Source organism: Melanotaenia boesemani, chromosome 3 (genome assembly GCF_017639745.1).
Source record: "Melanotaenia boesemani isolate fMelBoe1 chromosome 3, fMelBoe1.pri, whole genome shotgun sequence".
In the NCBI taxonomy this organism is placed as follows: domain Eukaryota; kingdom Metazoa; phylum Chordata; class Actinopteri; order Atheriniformes; family Melanotaeniidae; genus Melanotaenia; species Melanotaenia boesemani.
Window position 1 is genome coordinate 1,161,817 of NC_055684.1, and position 21,485 is coordinate 1,183,301.

Here is a 21,485-nt window from a genome sequence, read left to right on the forward strand (position 1 = left end):
TAAATTGTCTCTCAATATTAAGAAAACTAAATTCATGGTTTTTGGAAATCAAAAAGGAATTGATGGGGAAATTAAATTAAAAATCTGTGAAATTGAAAGAGTTTTTGAGATAAAATTTTTAGGGGTTGTGATTGATGATAAATGAACATGAAAAAAACATATTGATTATATTAAAGGAAAGATTTTAAAGTCAATAGCAATCCTCTATAAATCTAGGGATATATTAAATTATAAGGCCTTGCATATAATATATTGTTCACTTATACTTCCTTATCTATCTTATTGTGTGGAATTGTGGGGGTCGACTTTTAAAATGACTATAAATTCAATAGTCATACTACAAAAACGAGCTATACGTATTATTAATAGGGCTGGTTACTATGATCACACTAATCCAATGTTTATAAAATCACATGTTATGAAATTTAAGGATTTGGTATATTATAAAATAATGCAAATCATGTTTAGAGCTTAAACAAAGTCACTCCCCGACGGTGTACAAAGGTTTTTTTCAATACAGGAGTGCAAATATGATTTGAGAGATGATTGTAAGTTTGCTGTACAAAAAGCTAAAACAGGGATTAAAAGGAGATGTATTTCGATTGTTGGGGTTAAATTATGGAACAATGCTAATAAAAATGTTAGAGGGTGTAAATCGCTTTTGGTTTTCAAAAGAATGGTTTATAAAGCTATTTTTGAGGGTTACAGTTGTGAATGATTTTGTATTTTGGTATTATGTTTACTTTTGGAGGGTAGCTTAAATTGAAAAGAAAGTGGGACAGGCATATATAAGCATTATGCTTCAGCCTTTTCAGTCATTACCTAATGTTAAGACTGTTGACTAGTTTATATTATCTAGAATGTTTATATTTATTGTATTGTGTGTGATGACTGAATAAATACTACTACTACTACTACTACTACTATCATCCATCCATCCATCCATCCATCCATTCATCATCCATCCATCCATCCATCCATCCACCCATCCACCCATCCATCCATCCATCCATCCATCCATCCATTCATCAATCCATCCATCCATCAATCCATCCATCCATCCATCCATCATCCTCCATCCATCATCCATCCATTCATCAATCCATCATCCTCCATCCATCAATCCATCCATCCATCCATTCATCATCCATCCATCCATCCACCCATCCACCCATCCATCCATCCATCCATCCATCAATCCATCCATCCATCCATTCATCATCCATCCATCCATCCACCCATCCACCCATCCATCCATCCACCCATCCATCCATCCATCCATCCATCCATTCATCAATCCATCCATCCATCCATCAATCCATCCATCCATCCATCCATCATCCTCCATCCATCATCCATCCATTCATCAATCCATCATCCTCCATCCATCAATCCATCCATCCATCCATCCATCCATCATCCTCCATCCATCATCCATCCATTCATCAATCCATCATCCTCCATCCATCAATCCATCCATCCATCCATCCATCATCCTCCATCCATCATCCATCCATTCATCCATCCATCCATCCATCCATCCACCCATCCACCCATCCACCATCCATCCATCCATTCATCATCCATCCATCCATCCATCCATCCACCCATCCATCCATCCATCCATCCATCCACCCATCCATCCATCCATCCATCCATCCATCCATCCATCCATTCATCAATCCATCCATCCATCAATCCATCCATCCATCCATCCATCATCCTCCATCCATCATCCATCCATCCATCCATCCATCCATCATCCTCCATCCATCATCCATCCATTCATCAATCCATCCATCCATCCTTCCATTCATCCATCCATCCATCCATCCATCCATCCACCCATCCATCCAACACACACACCTGCTGTATCCTCTCTTTCTTCTTAGTTATTTCGTCTTGCTGAGGCTCGATCTGATTCTTCAACTCGTTCATCTGAAACTCTAAGATGAACTTCAGCTTCTCTAGTTCCTGGTTCTTCTTCTTCAGGCTGGATATGGTGCTGTCCTGTGTAAACATGAACACAGGAAGTGGTTTTAACACATCCTGGTATTTACCTTCTGGTCATTTACGTGAAATGAATGAGTCCATCTTTGTAACACGTCAGATAAGTTGTATAATGTTTTCCATGACTTCGTCCATCTGAATATATTTTAAATGCAACACTCAACCAGATGTGGTGACCTGACAGTAAATGACAGGAGACCCTGATATTGGCCACCTTGTCCTGGGCGGTTCTCTCATGTCCAGAGATCTGCCTTTTCAGGTCCTCAATGTCGTTCTCCAGAGAGCGGATCAACCCCAGCAGACTCTGCCGCTCCTGCTTCATCTTGTTAACGTCGGAGCATCTGTCATCGATCTGCCTCTGCAGAGCGTTTACCTGTGAAAACACGGTCATCCAATCAGACAGAGGAAAGAGAGAAGGGTGGGGCATGAGATCACAGGAAGGAAGAGAAGAGGCAAGGCAGGATTATTTCCATATCACGTCTGTACAAGACAACTCAGTGTTTTACATAAAACATTAAAGTCTCTGCAGCAGGTTGCAGAAGAGACACAGAAACAGAATTAAATCTAACTAAAGAATTAAGAGATTAAAAAGAAATGGAACAAGCTGATACAGAGAGAAATATAATCATCATAATCATCTGTCAATGTTCACATGAGATTAAAATTCTGGTCTGAATAAGACACTAACTTTTCCAGAACTCTCCAGGTTTGGATCAGACTCCAGGTTTTCCAGGACTCTCCAGGGGCCTCATGTCTAAACCTGAGCATAGCGAAGCAGACTACAGGCGGCGTACGTAGGGAAAACAGGAAATGCGGCCACAAAAACTTCCGGTTTTATCAAAACGTGTGCACGTACATCCCCATGTCAGATAGGGGGAGGAGGGCAGCAGGTGGAGATGCTGTCAACGCCGTGTCAGGGAAGACGCCAGAGAGGAGGATCAGCTCATTTGTTTTCATCTAGAAAATGAGCATGTACAGATACATCTGAGACTGGTAGCAGTTTATTAGTGTTAAATAATATTTCTTTCTAGTTCCTGGGTGCTCCAGCTGTGGTTGGAGAGGGTGAGGTCAGAGACTCCACCCAGCACCACAGTAGTCGTGTCCTCGGAGGAAGTCCTGCAGGTGCAGAGGGAACCATCACCGCTATCAACCAGGTGGACAAGGAGCTGCAGGAGATTAAGTCTGGAAGGAACCTGGGACAACACAAAAAAAGCTTTATGGAGAAATAAAAACTCATCCTCTCTGTGTTTCCCAAGCGTTGCATCACTTCTAGACCTCCAGCCTCCAGTCTGGTCCCACTCTGCTGGGTCTAGAATGAAGGACTGGAGCTGCTTTCTACCTGTTCTTTTACTGGCTGCTACATGCTGGGACAACTTCTTCAGAAAGACGTCTGCAGACACCAGACGTAGAGCGGGTCCGGTACTTCCATTACCCGCCTGAAGACTCGTTTCCAACAACGGATACGGAGCAGATCCTGCAGATGAAGCAGTCGCCTCAGTTAGTGGACCCAGGCCGATGAGCCACATGTTGAAGCACACATGATTTGGACATTTAGAGAATGAAAATGCTGTGAATGACAGCAGATTTAATGTCCAGTTTACAATTTCCCTCTGGGATTAAAGTTGTTTTTTTCTCGTTTTCGCCTGGTTCTTCCTGCAACTTTACTGCATCACCAGCAACGATTCCATGGAGGAAACCAGATGTTGCTGCAAACAGCATCGTTGTGTTTCCTGTTCTCCCCTGGTGTAGGAAAGTTCATGTAATGTTGGGACAAACCGATGATGCAGTCTAACACGGCTGAAGGTTGGTTATGAGAGCCCTGACCTCGCAGCTGGGTCCCTCTGGCAGAGAACCCAGTTAGCACCTGCAGAGGGACTGGCGTGGCCTGGTTCCTCCTGGCGCGGTTTGGTTCCTCCTGGCGTGCCTGGTTCCTCCTGGTGCATCTCTGGAATGCCAGGCCCAAAGCATCACAGAGGTCTGGGACCATCACAGCACACAGTAGTTGGAACCAGTTCAGGAGCTCTGGTCGCTCTGAATTCTGGCTCCATGTGGTCCAGCAGAGCCAGATCAGCCGTTGTATGTCTTTACGCTCTGGGGAGCCGTTTTATGTCCAAACATCAATGATCTGAACAGCTACAGGTGGAAACACCTGATTGTAGCCTGACTGAGGAGCACATTTCCATGGCAACCATTTTATTCCATCCACCCATCCATCCATCCATTTTCTTCTGCTCATCCGGAGTCGGGTCGCGGGGGCAGCTGCCTAAGCAGGGAAACCCAGACTTCCCTCTCCCCGGCCAAATTCACCAGCTCATCCGGAGGGATCCCGAGGCGTTCCCAGGTCAGCCGAGAGATGTAGTCCATCCAGCGTGTCCTAGGTCTTCCCCGGGGCCTCTTTCCGGTGGGACGTGCCCGGAACACCTCACCAGGGAGGAGTCCAGGAGGCATCCTAACCAGATGCCCGAGCCACCTCATCTGGCTCCTCTCGATGTGGAGGAGCGGCTCTACTCTGAGCCCCTCCCGGATCACCGAGCTTCTCACCCTATCTCTAAGGGAGAGCCCGGCCACCCTGTGTAGAAAACTCATTTCGGCCGCTTGTATTCGCAATCTTGTTCTTTCGGTCTTTGCTCCTTCTTCACCACGACAGACCGATGCAGAGTCCACATCACTGCAGACGCTGCACCAATCCGCCTGTCTGCCTCTAGGTGTCTAGGGGAGGGACCAGACAAAGTGTGGCTCAAATCACCCTTACGATGATGAGAAATCAAGGACCAAGGTTTCCCTTGCCTGGACGTGGGTCACCGGGGCCCCCCTCTGGAGCCAGGCCTGGAGGTGGGGCACGGAGAACGCTTGGTGGCCGGGCCTTTGCCCATGGGGCTCGGTCAGGCTCAGCCCAAAAGGGTGACATGGGCCTCTCCTCCCGTGGGCTCACCACCTGCAGGAGGGGCCATAGGGGTCGGATGCAGTGTGAGCTGGGCGGCTGCCAGAGGCGGGGACCCTGGCGGTCTGATCATCGGCTGCAAAAGCTGGCATGTTATTTAATAGTAATTATTATTAATTTGTCTGGCACATGCTGGCAGCAGACTGTCGTCTTATTCAGCCTGAATGTAAGTTTTGTTCCACAATGACAGAAGATGTTTTACTGGCTGAGCTTCTGGTTCATAACAAACATCTGCTTCTCTGGTCATCCTGATGTTTCTTTTATTGTGAGCGTGGACTCATAATTAATATCAAATGTGCCTCTTTATTAATTTTTGCAAACAGCTTTGAAATATAACATGTGGTGTGAAAGGTAATATTTGATTTTGCACAAATGTCTCACATTTCACATCATCTCTGTTTTATTTGTTCGTTAGTGGTTTGCAGTTTTCTGTTTCTCCAGATTTTGTGCGTTCGGTCACAGTAGCCGTGGAGGGAGGAACATTCTCCCATACACCTGTTTTTGTACGTAAGCCAGCTTTATAAATGAGCCCCCAGCTCTGGATCAGACTCCGGGTTTTTCAGTAGTCTTTAGGTCTCCATCAGACTTCAGTAAACTGGACCCAGATGATCCTAGAAGTCTCAATGGCTTGTATGGCATCAGCAGACTGGATCTGGATTCTGGACCAGAACCAGAACCAGAACCTGTGTAAAGATGGTAGAACTTCAGGAGAAAATCTAAAGATTGGCTGCTGCCACCTTAATGTGGGTTTGCGGTGACTGTGATGGTTTGTCCATACGTCCTGGTCTCAGAGTCTACATGCTCTGGATGTGGTGTATCTCAGAGCTCTCCAGGTTTTCCAGGACTCGCCATGCATCCTGGAGTCCTCTTTCTCCAAACAGAGGCTGAGACGTCTGCATATTCTTGTTTAAAAAGCTGCCCTACATCTCCACCTTTCTCCATTCAAAGAGTTCAGGACTCAATAGCCTTCATTTACAGGGTTTTATTTTCAGCCCCAAAGATGTGAACTGAGAGGATATGAAGGGTTTCATGTCTGCTGCTCTCTTTGCCTGCAGACAGGATGAAAATCTGTTTACAGATGTTCCAGATGCTTTAGACATCTATTCTGCCTGTACATGCACCGTGTGAGAGAGAGTAGGATCAGTTATATGTTGTTTTATTTTTAATATGCAAAGATAGTTTTTATCACATAAAGCATTTGCTCTACACGAAATGTGCTTTATAGATAAATTTGATTTGAATAGTTTGTTTGTTTATAAATGTTTAACTGTACTGCTGCTGTCTCAGCCAGGACAAGCGTTTTATTTTATCTCAGTTCGACTTTTTCTGGTTAAGTGAAGATTAAACACCAAACCAGTTTAACACAACACATGACATGTGGCATTGTGGGTTAGAGCCAACATGGATGCAGAGCATCATGTCACACTGTATGCTCTATGTATTTTATTTCTACGATGCTAATGTGTCTGAACCTGCTTCAGTGATGGATACTAGCATGAACAGAATGGAGAAAGCATTGTGTGAACCAGAATATTCTTTATTTCGTTGTTTTCACCGCATCCACTAAAGAGAGATGAGTAAGTAAAAGAAAACTTCAAAGGCATCAGTACGAAGCGTGACCATTATTTCTTTAGTCCTGTGCAGCTACAGGACTGATATGTTCCCTTTTTCTGGTCTTCGTGAGGACACAGTTGTGTTAGAAAGACCTGTAAACACTCCATCACAGTAGTCATGACAACTAAAACCAGATTACGAAGTCAGTCCTGTTGTGCTAGATCTATTCTCCAGGAGGTGAAAGGCCGATCTGGTTCCTGCTTTAATATGGATGTTGAAATTTAGCTCAGAGTCTAAAATGATACAAAGACTTCTGGACTGATCCATTGGTCGAGTCATGAACTGCAGCTTTGTCCAGGACCAGAGTCCCCGGGTGAGACAGTAACATAAAGCTGAGTGTCGTCAGCGTAATTATGACCAGATCTTTGCTTTGTTTCTGGGATCTGAGCTGGTGGGAAGAGTAAACAGCTGCAGCTTTAGTCACCTTCTGTGTGATGATTCCAGTTCTTCCCTTCAGGCTGGTGTTGGTCTCCCTCTCAGAGAGTAAATTCTTCTCATACTTGATTTGAAGGGCGTGGATCTTCTTCTCCTCATCCTCCTCCATCTGCTTTATGATCTCTTCAAACTCGAGGATCTTCTGCCGGGCGTCCTCCTGACACTGAAAACAGAAGCAAGGTAAAAACTCAGTCAGGTCTTTAGAAGTTAGGGGGTTTCCATGTGACTGACCTGATCCAGGAGCCGAGTCTTCTCCTGCAGCTTGGCCTCGTACAGCTGGGTGATCTCCTCCAAGGCTTGGCTCCTGCGCTCCTCTGCAGACTTCAGATGCTTCTCATAGTCCTCCTGCATTCTTTGATGCTTTAGCTGTAGATCTTGGTACTTCTCGTGCTCCATTATCAGCTTCCGGCTGTACGATTGTTCTGTGAAGGGATGAAAAAACGATCCACTGCTCTGTGATTCCTGGAAGAAATGGAGCTGCAGCGTTTGCTCCTACACTGATTTTATTTTTTTCTCACCTAAATCCTTTAGTTCTTTTAAATGTTTTGTAGCAACCTCTGCAGAATTCTCATTATTTTCATGATCACGCTTCTCCATCTCTGTTTTCATCTTCTAGATTAAATGTTGTGAGGAGGAAATAAAGTTACAGGATTCACCACCAACAGAAGCATCCATCATTATTTTTATTTAGACAGTCATGCAGAGATGAACATATGTGGAGTCTGACAGCAACAGACCTGTTGTGCTGTTTTCAGAGATTCCACTTCCTGCATGAACTTGTCAGAAAGCTGCCGGAGCTTGTCGTTGTAGTTCATGTCCTTCAGGCGGAGCTGATACTCGTTCTCCATCTGCAGCTCCTCCAGACGCATCTTCAGCTCCATCATGTTCTGGCTCTGAAACACACAATCCCAAACATGAGGACCGCAAACCAGAACAGGTAGCAGGGTTCAGCTGCACTGATTCCTCCTTCCTCATTGCTGGGAGTAGACGGTGTTGTTTGTGGTGAGTGAATGAACAGTTATGATGAAGGCTGTAACATTTCAGCCCTTTGCTACCTCCCACGTCGTCAAACTCACCTCATTCTTAGACTCTGTCATCTGATAAAATCTGCCTCCTTCTCATCTCCACCTCTTCTTGATACCAGAGGAACATCATCAGAAATATTTATTGCCTCCTTTCTCCATAATCCAGAACTTCTCTTTTGAGCTGATTCTAACAGATCATCTCTAGAAAACCAGCCTGATCAGCTAGCTTGAAGCTAATTCCAACGCTGACTTCAGAGCGACCCTGAGGAGCATTTCAGTAAGCGTAGATGGGCTTCAGCAGGATGATCCATCAGGCGCAGCATGTTCCTCCTCAGGGGATCATTGCGGTCTAGATTAGATGGATGGATGGATGGATGAACTTTATTTTCATTGCAACAGGTGCAATGAATTTTTTTCCAGTACAAACACGTCTAAGAGTAGAGTAGACAACAACATATAAACAAACAGGATCAGGCAGACTGAGGCAGCAGCTGCCGTGCAGCGCACCATTTTCACAGATGGAAAAAGATAACGTTAGGAATGACGGGAGGAGGCTAGAAAAAACAGCATCTCTAGCCTGGGCCTGAAGGGGCCCAATGTGGAGATACAAAAAAACACACCTCAGTACATAAAAGCACATACCTCAGACATTCACAACATAAGAAAACACATGGTGGTGGTGGGGGGGGGGGGGTCTCCCATCGCAGCCAAGTGTGGACACAGCTGGAGTGCATCCAATGCACCCGCCGCCCGGGAGTGGAGGGAGGGGGGAGGACCAACCAAGGCGGTGAAATCATGGGGGAGGTGTGTCTGTAGTGTACGTGAGTGTGCTTGCTTGTGTGTGTGCATGTGTGCGTAAGTAAGTTTAAGTAAGCAAGCCTGTGAACTTCCCCAGTTCCTTTCTCCAGTCTCTGCCCCAGATGATAGTGGGACGACCTTGGGAGCTGATCCAGAAAAGCTCCACAACCCGAGAAGATGGGAGGGGGGAGGATGGGGGCAGAAAAACCAGCCATGCAAGGCCAGTACAGGGAGCCAGATTAAGATAACAGCATTTGTTTTGGTTCAGGCCAGAGCATGTTTCATCTGCCTTGAATCTCTCAGTGGTCACATGGTGACTCCAATTCATCTGACTTGACTTGGTTTTTGTGATACACCAGGAAACCGCCCGCTCCAAACAGCAGAAACCCAGTTATCATGAATCCAAATGTGTAGATCACCTCTGCATCCTCAACAGAAAGATTAAACAGACACATGACCTTCCATACCCTCCAGGAATCATCACGTATCCAGCCGCGAACGTTCAGGACAAGCGGCTCCCCTACGCCCGTTTTTCAGTTCGAATAAATTTGGTCAGTTGCATTGAGAGACCAGCTGATCAGATCCATGGTTCAAGATTTAGAACAGAAATGCAGACAGAGGCTCAGATAAGACACCGTAACCGTGCAAACAGACCTTCTCTTCCAGGTCTGCCTTTGTGACGAGGATCTCTTCAGTGTGGACCATCTGCCTGTTGCTCTTCAGTCTTCGTCCCTCCTTATCAGTGATCTTTGATATCAGCAGACTGCCGTCTTCAGATACCGTCAGCAGGAACTGATCATCGTATGTGATCACCATCTGAGGACACACTGTTTCATCAATAACCTGACATCATAGCTGCAAAGACCAACTGTTTCAGTAATCAGATTACATTAAAAGTGAAGTGTGCCAGTTTCTTGTTTGGGCCCACCTTGGTCACAGGCCCGCTATGAGCCTGGTGTACAACCCACTCCTTCTGGATGGGTAGCGGGTATTTAACGGCTCTGATTGTCCCGCTGGAGGTCCCGGTGAAGACCACCCTGCCTGAGTGAGACACTGCGAGAGCAGTATGAGCCACCTCATCCCCAGGAACTTCCCTCAGGACCTGCAGAACCAGCAATCAACACACACTAACCAGAATATGTTCCAGTATAAAACTCAGCCTGATCAGTCACCTCTACATCCAGGTAGAGACTGGAGGGATGGAGCTACCTGCAGAAAACAGCTCAACATGTAAGCATCAACGGGAGACTTTGTAGGGAGGGAGGTTTTGGAACATTATGTGGGAGGGTCTATTCCCACAGCAGCCGTGCTGCTCATCCCACAGAAGCATAATCCTTCCAAAGTCTAGCTGGTTGTAAAGATGACTCATCAGGCTTTCCATCCACGTAGGATTAGGTTTAGACCCTTTTCTTAACTATGCATACTTCACTCGTGCATGTGCATGCTAAAAACTGCCCGTCTGGGACAAATGAAGGAGTTTTAAATGGAAAAGCTTTGTGTGCTGCAGACTGAGCGGCTGACCTGACTGTCTTGGATCTCCTTCAGGGTGAGGTCTGTTCCTACGGTCAGGATAGTCTTATAGCTGGAGGAGTAGGAAACATCTGTGTAACTGCAGGACTTGAGGACGCTCTCCGACTCCCGTTGCCCAGTCTGTGTGCTCCACTCATACACCGCACCATCCATCCCACATGACACCAGCTTCCTGTCATCCTGGCTCCACTCAATGCCACTCACCTGGACAGACGCATCCATATATAACCTGATGGACTGGCTTTAGATCTAATGAGCATACGTGTCTTCCTGTCTAGCTCACCGTTCTGTTGTGGCCCTTCAGGTTGAGAATATTCTCAAAAGAAGTGACAGAGTAGATCTGAATGATGTTTCCATTGACTGCAGCGAACATGTGGCCACCGTGGCTGAAAGCACACTGAAGACGTAGAGAGAGAAGATGAAACCGGAAGGAAAATGAATCTTACTAGAAACCTAGTGAATGTGCCTCTACCTCTCTGCAGCCACGCACTGGGAACTCCTTGTAGGTTCGGATGTCATCAATAATCAGGTTCATCAGCCGGAGTTTGTCTGAAAAGCCCACTAGGATGGAGAGGCCGGAGGGGTGTAGTGCTACGCTGTAGGCCTCCACCTGGAACTCCTTGGAAAGCTCCAACTCCCTGATGAAACACAGCAGCACGTCCTCAGAGGTCAGGGGCCTTAAAAACCATGTGTGCACACACGTCCTACAATGGTTTCTTCTTATAAACCAGAACCAACTCTAAAGCAGCGCGGTGCGGAACGGCTTGCCCCGCCCACATGGTGGCTATAAATGGTCAGGTACACACCTGTAATACATGTTCATCACATCATTTCCTTGGTTTTATTCTGGAGCGTCGGTGTCATAGTTTCCTGTTTTTCTAGATTTTGTGCGTACGCCTGGGTCAGAGTTGCCGAGGAGGTAGGAACATTTTCCTGGAAAGTTTGGTTTTTATAAATTCCAAAAGTTGACTATATTTGGCGTTCGCCGGTGTTTGTTACTACGCCGGTGTTTGTTACTACGCCGGTGTTTGTTCCTACGCCGATGTATGTTCCTACGCCGGTGTTTGTTACTACGTCGGTGTTTGTTACTACGCCGGTGTTTGTTCCTACGCCGGTGTATGTTCCTACGCCGGTGTATGTTCCTACGCCGGTGTTTGTTCCTACGCCGGTGTTTGTTCCTACGCCGGTGTTTGTTCCTACGTCGGTGTTTGTTACTACGCCGGTGTTTGTTACTACGCCGGTATATGTTCCTACACCGGTGTTTGTTTCTACGTCGGTGTATGTTACTACGCCGGTGTTTGTTACTACGCCGGTGTTTGTTACTACGCTGGTGTATGTTCCTACGCCGGTGTTTGTTCCTACGTCGGTGTATGTTACTACGCTGGTGTTTGTTACTACGCCGGTGTTTGTTACTACGCCGGTGTATGTTCCTACGCCGGTGTTTGTTCCTATGCCGGTGTTTGTTACTACGACGGTGTTTGTTACTACGGCGGTGTTTGTTACTACGCCGGTGTATGTTCCTACACCGGTGTTTGTTCCTACGTCGGTGTTTGTTCCTACGCCGGTGTATGTTCCTACGCCGGTGTTTGTTCCTACGCCGGTGTTTGTTAATACGCCGGTGTTTGTTCCTATGCCGGTGTATGTTACTACGGCGGTGTTTGTTACTACGGCGGTGTTTGTTACTACGCCGGTGTATGTTCCTACACCGGTGTTTGTTCCTACGTCGGTGTTTGTTCCTACGCCGGTGTATGTTCCTACGCCGGTGTTTGTTCCTACACCGGTGTTTGTTCCTACGTCGGTGTTTGTTCCTACGCCGGTGTATGTTCCTACGCCGGTGTTTGTTCCAACGCCGGTGTTTGTTACTACGCCGGTGTTTGTTACTACGCCGGTGTATGTTCCTAAGCCGGTGTTTGTTCCTACGCCAGTGTATGTTACTACGGCGTTGTATGTTACTACGGCGTTGTATGTTACTACGCCGGTGTTTGTTCCTACGGCGGTGTTTGTTACTACGCCAGTGTATGTTACTACGGCGTTGTATGTTACTACGCCGGTGTATGTTACTACGCCGGTGTTTGTTCCTACGCCGGTGTTTGTTCCTACGTCGGTGTTTGTTCCTACGCCGGTGTATGTTCCTACGCCGGTGTTTCTTCCTACGTCGGTGTATGTTACTACGCCGGTGTTTGTTACTACGCGGTGTTTGTTACTACGCCGGTGTTTGTTCCTACGGCGGTGTTTGTTACTACGCCGGTGTTATTTCCAACGCCGGTGTTTGTTACTACGCCGGTGTTTGTTACTACGCCGGTGTATGTTCCTACGCCGGTGTTTGTTCCTACGCAGGTGTATGTTACTACGCCGGTGTTTGTTCCTACGCCGGTGTTTGTTCCTACGCCGGTGTTTGTTACTACGCCGGTGTATGTTACTACGCCGGTGTATGTTCCTACGCCGGTGTTTGTTCCTACGCCGGTGTTTGTTACTACGCCAGTGTATGTTACTACGGCGTTGTATGTTACTACGGCGTTGTATGTTACTACGGCGTTGTATGTTACTACGGCGCTGTATGTTACTACGGCGGTGTTTGTTCCTACGCCAGTGTATGTTACTACGGCGTTGTTTGTTCCTACGCCAGTGTATGTTACTACGGCGTTGTATGTTACTACGGCGGTGTTTGTTCCTACGCCAGTGTATGTTACTACGGCGTTGTATGTTACTACGCCGGTGTTTGTTACTACGCCGGTGTTTGTTCCTACGCCGGTGTTTGTTCCTACGTCGGTGTTTGTTCCTATGCCGGTGTATGTTCCTACGCCGGTGTTTCTTCCTACGTCGGTGTATGTTACTACGGCGGTGTTTGTTCCTACGCCGGTGTATGTTCCTACGCCGGTGTTTGTTCCTGCGTCGGTGTTTGTTCCTACGCCGGTGTATGTTCCTACGCCGGTGTTTGTTCCCACGCCGGTGTTTGTTCCAACGCCGGTGTTTGTTACTACGCCGGTGTTTGTTACTACGCCGGTGTATGTTCCTAAGCCGGTGTTTGTTCCTACGCAGGTGTATGTTACTACGCCGGTGTTTGTTACTACGCCGGTGTTTGTTCCTACGCCGGTGTTTGTTCCTACGTCGGTGTTTGTTACTACGCCGGTGTTTGTTACTACGCCGGTGTATGTTCCTACGCTGGTGTTTGTTCCTACGCCGGTGTACGTTACTACGGCGGTGTATGTTACTACGGCGGTGTATGTTACTACGGCGGTGTTTGTTCCTACGCCAGTGTATGTTACTACGGCGTTGTATGTTACTACGGCTGTGTTTGTTACTACGGCTGTGTTTGTTACTACGGCGGTGTATGTTACTACGGCGGTGTATGTTACTACGGCGGTGTTTGTCCCTACGCCAGTGTATGTTACTACGGCGGTGTTTGTTACTACGGCGGTGTTTGTTACTACGCCGGTGTATGTTCCTACGCCGGTGTTTGTTACTACGCCGGTGTTTGTTCCTACGCCGGTGTTTGTTCCTACGTCGGTGTTTGTTCCTACGTCGGTGTTTGTTACTACGCCGGTGTATGTTCCTACGCTGGTGTTTGTTCCTACGCCGGTGTATGTTACTACGGCGGTGTATGTTACTACGGCGGTGTATGTTACTACGGCGGTGTTTGTTCCTACGCCAGTGTATGTTACTACGGCGTTGTATGTTACTACGGCGTTGTATGTTACTACGGCGTTGTATGTTACTACGGCGGTGTTTGTTCCTACGCCAGTGTATGTTACTACGGCGTTGTATGTTACTACGCCGGTGTTTGTTACTACGCCGGTGTTTGTTCCTATGCCGGTGTTTGTTCCTACGTCGGTGTTTGTTCCTACGCCGGTGTATGTTCCTACGCCGGTGTTTCTTCCTACGTCGGTGTATGTTACTACGCCGGTGTTTGTTACTACGCCGGTGTTTGTTCCTACGCCGGTGTTTGTTACTACGCCGGTGTTTGTTACTACGCCGGTGTTATTTCCAATGCCGGTGTTTGTTACTACGCCGGTGTTTGTTACTACGCCGGTGTATGTTCCTACGCCGGTGTTTGTTCCTACGCAGGTGTATGTTACTACGCCGGTGTTTGTTCCTACGCCGGTGTTTGTTACTACGCCGGTGTTTGTTACTACGCCGGTGTATGTTACTACGGCGTTGTATGTTACTACGGCGTTGTATGTTACTACGGCGTTGTACGTTACTACGGCGGTGTTTGTTCCTACGCCAGTGTATGTTACTACGGCGTTGTATGTTACTACGCCGGTGTTTGTTACTACGCCGGTGTTTGTTCCTACGCCGGTGTTTGTTCCTACGTCGGTGTTTGTTCCTACGCCGGTGTTTCTTCCTACGTCGGTGTATGTTACTACGGCGGTGTTTGTTCCTACGCCAGCTTTAGAAATGAGGCCCCTGGTTTCCATCGCTTATCACATGAAGACACAAAGAGGTTTTACCTGGTCTCGTAGTTCCAGATGCGGACAGACCGGTCCAGAGAGCTGGTGGCTGCGAGGGGTTTGTGGACGCAGACGGACAAACCAGTGATGGAGTTGGAGTGGAAGGGCTGGGACAGGAAGTCAAAGTGGAGCTTTTCTTCCTGGTAAACAGAGACACGGACATCAGTGCTACTGTAAGCCGTCTGCCCTGCGCGGCGATTTCTGGCCATCTAGGTTATTACAGCTGTTTTTACAATCAATCTTCTCTTTATTCACAGTTTTTAAATCTAGTCTTCTTCTCTCAGGTCTTTTATACTCTGTCGATGCATTTTACTCCCTCTGTTGACCATTCTGGTCAAAACTGTCCATGCACAAAGAACTGCTATTATACTAACTATTATAGCAAAAAACTGCTATAATTTATATGTAATAACAGCCAAATACAGATGTTATTACCTTGTTGGTTGCCACAACTTCAATGGAGGTAATTACACAAACCTAAGTGAAGGTTATGTGCCCAGATTGTTAGTTCTACAGTTTTGATGAGTTAAAGAATGGCCACATTTTTCACTGTTGACTTTCATCCAGAGCAGTTCTATGACAACCCACCAATGCACGAGCAAAACAAGGACAAGAGAAAGCACTTTGTCTCGATGGTGAAACAGGTGAAAAATGAACGACTGCAGGCAAGTGAAGGCACCACAGTAACGCGCTGCTGTCAGTGTCTCTGACAGGTGAACACGAGTTTACGGCACCCTGCTCAGGTCGGCCGATGAAAGGTTGATGCTGTACAGCTGTCCTCGCTCTGTGCTGACGGCCAAACTCTCCTCTGCTGGACTGATGCACATTGTGTCCACCTCCTGGCACTCTGCTGGGGTGGAGTCATTCCCGTGTGGATCTGGAGGGATCTGATGCAAACAGGTTCATGCTAACACACAGAGCCATGCGTTTTCGTTTAAAGAGGGCTGGCAGCATACTTTCATTTTATTTCCCGTGGTTTACCCGTAGCTCCTTGCTCTTCCTGTAGCAGTCCTCCTCTGTCTTTTCAAACAGACAGACGGTGCCTGGACCCGTCGTGCACACGAAACCTTTGGAGAAAGACAGGATGGCTGTGATGCGAGAGGCCGTCAGACCTCCATCCACGTCACTGTCTTTGATCCTCCTCACCTCCACCTGCCTGGGCAGCAAAGGAACAGCTGTAAGAATCTGACACAATCACCAGTCTAACCATGCACTCCTTCATACTCTACACCTCCACACATCAATTTCTCTCTCTTAACGTCCTCTTACTGCCACCGATCAAATGGACAGCTTTGTACTGGTTTCATAAGAATCAGCATCTAGAGTAATTGTTGTGTTCTACAAGGTTGGAAGCCTGATTAGTCACCTTCATGACCAGGTAGAACTGGTCAGGGTGGTGCGTCTGTGGACTGAACAACACAGCTAAACGTGTGTGTAATATTCTCCTGTTGGTGTTCGCTCTGGCTCGGATGAACTCAGGAAACAACACATCTCTGGTCCTGGACCTGGAGGTCTGATGGGCCCCGTGATCAAACATAAAGGAGCCCAATCAAATATCAAAGCAGGACTTCGTGTCTGGACGTGGCGATCCAGGCGTGTTTATGGTCTGAATGAACTTTAGCTGCCTGGCTGGGTCCATGTCTCATGTTTACACGACTAGAAGGTCAGAAAAGTTCAACTCTTACTCGTTGTAGTTAAAGCACGTCAGAAGACTGGTCTGTAAGTCACCTCTGGTCCTGTCCCTGCACAGCCTTAGAAGCCATCTTGATCTCTCTTCGGAGGTCTCCAGACTCGAACACCAGCAGCCGGCCCGTGTCTGTTCCAGCAAGGACCCTCTCAGCTGATGTCCAGGTGTGACACAGGACGTTTGTAGACTCCACCTTGGCAGAGCTGCTCTGCTTTAAGGTTCCCTCTGCGTAGCGGAACAGCTTGAACACGCCGACGCCGCTCACACACAGCTGGATGCTGCTCAGAGGGCTGAAGCTGACCTGATGGGACAACCCTGTTCACAAAGCTGTGGCTGAGTCAGTGAAGCCTAATGAGATGCCATCAACTCACCTGGGTAACAGGGTTAGTGGAGCTAGTTGTCTTCACTGTAGCCAGGACTTTGTTCTTTTCCCACAACCACAAGATCAACATCCACTCTGGTGCTCCTGTTTGTCCAACCAGATACTTGGAATCAGGGGAGAAAGCCAAGCACGGGAACTCTTGAAAAAGCAGATCTCCTGCAGTCAGAACTTTCCTCCTCCGGCCCTGCTCATGCTGCAGGTCGAAGACGGTGATGGCGGCCGCCTCGCCGCACTCTGACACGGCCAGGTAGCGCCGGCCGGGACTGATGGCCAGAGCACGCACGCGCGGGGTCTTCTCTGAACCTGCACACGCAGCACACACACACCGATGCATGACTAACCGCAGAAAGAGAGAACAGGGGCTCCTTCAAGATCCAAGAGCCCATTCCAGAAACCAGAAGCCAGGACCCTGGTCCAGAAACCAAAAACCAGGAGTCTGGTCCAGAAACCAGGAACCTGGTCCAAAAACCAGGAGCCCATTCCAGAAACCAGGAGCCAGGGCCCTGGTCCAGAAACCATGAGTCTGGTCCAGAAACCAGAAACCAGGACCCCAATGCAGAAAGCAGGTTCAACTAGCTAAAAACAAACAGAGTCTAAAAACAAAGTGAGTTTCTGGTTCCAGATCTGCCGCTTTGAATTCCATCGACAATGGAGCTCTGATAACTGGAGTCACCATGGCAACCGCTGGCAACATGCTACCAGTTATTTCCCCCCATCGGAGCCAGAGGTTCTCATAGCAGCGTATGAGGAGTACCAAGAGGAATTCTGGGAAAAAACAAGACAGCTGTTGCTGTGGAGAGAGATGCATCATGGGAGAAAACTGCTGCCTGAGTCGAAGTGGAAGCTGGAATCCACTGGTCCAATGGTCCACTGACCAGATGTTTAAGCTGATGTCAAACTGAAGCATGTAGGTTCAAATATGGGAGGACAGAATAAAACCAACGCTTTATGTAGGTTCAATCCCACTGGGGAAAACTGAAGATGCAGATTAAAAACATCTTTCAGGAAGGTAACGGATGCTGTTTTAGATCAGGGCATCTTTTATTTCTGCTGATTTACCATGTAGATGTTTCTACATCTGGTCCTCTAAACACACACACTGCATGTCCTCTCACCTGGCATCCTGATTAGTGAAAGGCTTCCCAACTCAGGTTATCATACTATCTGCTTTCTGGATGGGAGCCTTGATCCAGGCAGGAAATGACGACATCATTCAAATGGCACGTAATTAATTACATGAATGGATGAAAAGAAAGGCAGTTTTATTCTGACGTTGCTGGTCAGAGTACCTGAGATGAAGCGCTGGCTTCTTAGCTCGGTGTTGTAGCACACACAGCTGTTTCCACTGGGAAACACCACCGTTCGTTCGTCAACAAAACACACATTATTACTCACACCGGACCGTAGACCGAAAATGAAGAGAGACTGAGACACTGCAGAGGCCATTTTAACTTCTCTAATTCTTTCTTTTAATCTACAAACACGTTTAAAAATCACGAAAACCTGCAGAGACTTAAAAAATAACGTCTGCTAACAGCTCAAAGTCATTTAAGATAACGCTATTCAATAAAGAAGAAAAAACAAGAAGCGTTCGAGACCTCCAGTACTGACAGGCACACGAGCGTGATGAGTCATGTTGCTAAGCAACGTCGGAGATCCCGCGAGAACTTGGGATCCACGTTAAATATTTTCCTCGCTGAACACACTGAGAACTTACTTTTTCTCTTGAATGACGACTTCTCTCGAGAGTTTGGTGGTTGCCAAGCAACGCAACTTTCTAAACTTGTGAAAGTGGAACACAAGTTCTAATATATTAAATTGACATAAAATGTAAAAAGTTGATGCTACACTGGTGAATGCGGGAGAAAAAGAGAGTCACACCATGACAATTTCTTCCTCTTCACCGTTCATTGAAAGAAAATGTGACAGTGGTGGGTAAAGCCCAACATAAATGTCTATGTGTCAATAACAAGTCATGAGTTAGCTGTGCCCCTGGTCTGATGATGTCTGAATGTGAAGAGGATGATGAAGAGGACTGTTTAGATACAAGCTGTCCCTGACCCAGAACATTCAGTCCATTCATGGTTCAGATGCTTCTTTTGGTTTTTGTGGTTAATTTGCAAGGTTTAGAATAAATACTTAAACAGTGTCCAGTTAGTCGTGTGCATTCAAAACTTAGGAGCAAGTCAAATTAAGTTAAGCTGTAAAGCTTAAAGCAGATTTTAGCTTAATTCTGACATCATTTTACAATCTGAATGTCTTTAACTTCTTGTAGTAAATATACTTGCCCCTGGCCCCCTCCCTTTGTGTAGCGTACAGCGTTAGGGAGCTGGACTTGGGGTGACAGCCTCCAGTTATTGTCGGGAGCTTTCTGGTCTTGAAACCAGCCCACAGCTGCAGGATCTGCAGAGAGGCCTCTGAGGCAGTCCAACACATAGTAGCAGGGTGCTGGTAAGACATGAGGTCTTTACATTGGTTCCAGTCCAGCAAAGACTTGGTTTTAAAATACTGCTGCTGGTTAATAAAATCTCAATGGTTCAGAGCCAAAACTCATCTCAGACCTTCTGGTGCACTTTAAGCCTTCCATGTAGCTCGGCTCATCGGGTTCAGGCTTGCTTTCTGTTCCCAGAGTTAGACCCAAACATGCAGAGCTGCTTTTATTTCTTATGCACCCTCGATGTGGAACAGACTCCCACAGAGCTGCAGGTCAGCTGAAACTCAGTCCCTCTGGTACATGCTTTGCCTGCATGGAAAAGCTGCTTTTGGTTTTTATGTGACACTCTTTTTTTTTTTTTTTTCCTTCACATCTGTTTCATCCGGTCACTTTGAATTAGCTGAAAGGCTCAATGTAAACAAAGGCTATTGAGACATTAGCAGTGTGTTTTTATTGGTGCAGCTCATGTGATGCTTTCAGCCAAGAACAAACATGATGTTCCCATAGACACGGGGAAGCATCCTGAGGATTACAAACACACCAACAGTCGCCTCCAGAGTTGTCCAAATATCCTTTTTACTTTTCCTATTAAAGATATCATCTTCTCAAACCATTTAATCTTTAAATGGAAATTTGTGAACTGAGATGAGAATAATTCTAAGGAGAAATTAAACTCCTTTAAATTTGAGCATTTTCACATTAGTAAAAATATAATAATAAGTCCAAGTTATGTACAATAAAAAGTTCCTGAAAAATGTATAAGTAAGAATTTCATCTTCAACATTTCTAGGCTAACAGGACTTTATAATGTATGAGGAGTATATAAGCTACTGTATGATACACATCAAGCTGGATGTCTGCCCAGCTGGTAACATCCTTGCATTGGAATAAACAGGGATAGACACTAAAAGGATGGATGGATGCTTCAGCACTGTAGGCCCAGCAGGAGGCAGTCTGGATGAAAGACTGCTGACTCTGTGTCCTTTCCACTGAACAGAATCTCACAAGCAGCCAGTTCGTGGTAGAGAGCGTTGAGGACCTCCAGAATGTGGGCTTTACCTGAGTAAAAACAGAGATGTTACCTCAGTGGGAATCAAGTTGCAGACGACCAACGAGACCTTTGTTTAATTTGTTACCCTGGGTAACAGTAAACTTTCTCAGTCACACTTTACAACACATTGATTTTATAGGTGGTATGAGCTCTACTAACCGTGCTGTGGGTCGCTGCCAGACTCCAAAGTGCTGAGCAAGATTTTCCCCAGAGACCTCCGGGAGACATTCTGAAACAAGAGGCAGCTATGCTCAGTCGGCCGTCATGTGATTAACGGGGCACTTTGATGGGAACACTAACCACATAAGCCTCCACACATCTGCCCCAAGTTTAATTTGCTCACTGTCACACTGTTGGAGCTAGAAAATAAAAAAAAGGCACAAACCATCAATAAACACGTTCTGAAAGTTAACTTTTGTTTTCAAATATGACATTTACAACAAAAAAAGTTTATCTTTGCTGGTTGGATGCTTTTTAGATTTATTTTATCGTCCTTATAAGAAAAACAAAATCAGCAAAGGCCTGAACCAGGACCTAAGAGATGCATCTAGACCTCCAGCTGATCCATCTACTGTTGGCTGAAGCCTCATCAGAAATGGTCTCCATGGAAACGTGGCTGTCTAGAAGCCATTCTCAAGTAAGAGAAACAAGGATAAAAGGCTGAAGTATGTCACATAATACAAGAACTGAATCCTCCCCAGAACCCAGATATCAACATTATTGCAGCCGTTTGGGATCATCTGGACAGAAAATGGAACAAAAATGAGAAACATCCAAACATCCATGGTTTGTACCTTGTAAACTATATTTATATACCATATAAACCAGTATAAACCAGTGTGTAGCAGCTTTTAATCCCACTATAAACCAGTGTGTAGCAGCTTTTAATCCCAGTATAAACCAGTGTGTAGCAGCTTTTAATCCCAGTATAAACCAGTCTGTAGCAGCTTTTAATCCCAGTATAAACCAGTCTGTAGCAGCTTTTAATCCCAGTATAAACCAGTCTGTAGCAGCTTTTAATCCCAGTATAAACCAGTCTGTAGCAGCTTGTAATCCCAGTATATACCAGTCTGTAGCAGCATTTAATCCCAGTATAAACCAGTCTGTAGCAGCTTTTAATCCCAGTA

General features: G+C 46.4%; 2 protein-coding genes across 4 annotated transcripts in view; both read right to left on the reverse strand.

The window, feature by feature from the left end:
• cfap57 (cilia and flagella associated protein 57) overlaps positions 1-18,511 on the reverse strand; it is a 43,457-nt gene extending 24,946 nt beyond the window's left edge. The window contains exons 1-17 of one of the 3 annotated variants that reach the window (XM_041981736.1): positions 18,163-18,511; positions 16,863-17,176; positions 16,533-16,792; positions 15,786-15,960; positions 15,539-15,691; positions 14,805-14,944; positions 10,826-10,991; positions 10,637-10,750; positions 10,345-10,557; positions 9,752-9,925; positions 9,478-9,639; positions 7,738-7,893; positions 7,519-7,609; positions 7,232-7,422; positions 6,990-7,163; positions 2,225-2,383; positions 1,867-2,010 (exon numbers count right to left, since the gene is read on the reverse strand). In XM_041981736.1, the coding sequence (XP_041837670.1) occupies positions 1,867-2,010; positions 2,225-2,383; positions 6,990-7,163; positions 7,232-7,422; positions 7,519-7,609; positions 7,738-7,893; positions 9,478-9,639; positions 9,752-9,925; positions 10,345-10,557; positions 10,637-10,750; positions 10,826-10,991; positions 14,805-14,944; positions 15,539-15,691; positions 15,786-15,960; positions 16,533-16,792; positions 16,863-17,176; positions 18,163-18,319 (2,943 nt within the window). In that variant the 5' untranslated portion in view covers positions 18,320-18,511. Of the gene's footprint in view, positions 1-1,866; positions 2,011-2,224; positions 2,384-6,989; positions 7,164-7,231; positions 7,423-7,518; positions 7,613-7,737; positions 7,894-9,477; positions 9,640-9,751; positions 9,926-10,344; positions 10,558-10,636; positions 10,751-10,825; positions 10,992-14,804; positions 14,945-15,538; positions 15,692-15,785; positions 15,961-16,532; positions 16,793-16,862; positions 17,177-18,162 lie in introns of all 3 variants that reach the window. The other 2 variants (XM_041981735.1, XM_041981737.1) reach the window with 2 other exon arrangements.
• A 1,224-nt stretch (positions 18,512-19,735) lies between these two features.
• The window catches only part of efcc1 (EF-hand and coiled-coil domain containing 1), a 48,405-nt gene continuing 46,655 nt past the window's right edge, over positions 19,736-21,485 (reverse strand). Inside the window, exons 7-8 of the mRNA XM_041981750.1 lie at positions 20,518-20,587; positions 19,736-20,366 (exon numbers count right to left, since the gene is read on the reverse strand). Coding sequence (XP_041837684.1) covers positions 20,233-20,366; positions 20,518-20,587 — 204 coding nt within the window. The 3' untranslated portion in view covers positions 19,736-20,232. The remainder of the gene's footprint in view (positions 20,367-20,517; positions 20,588-21,485) is intronic.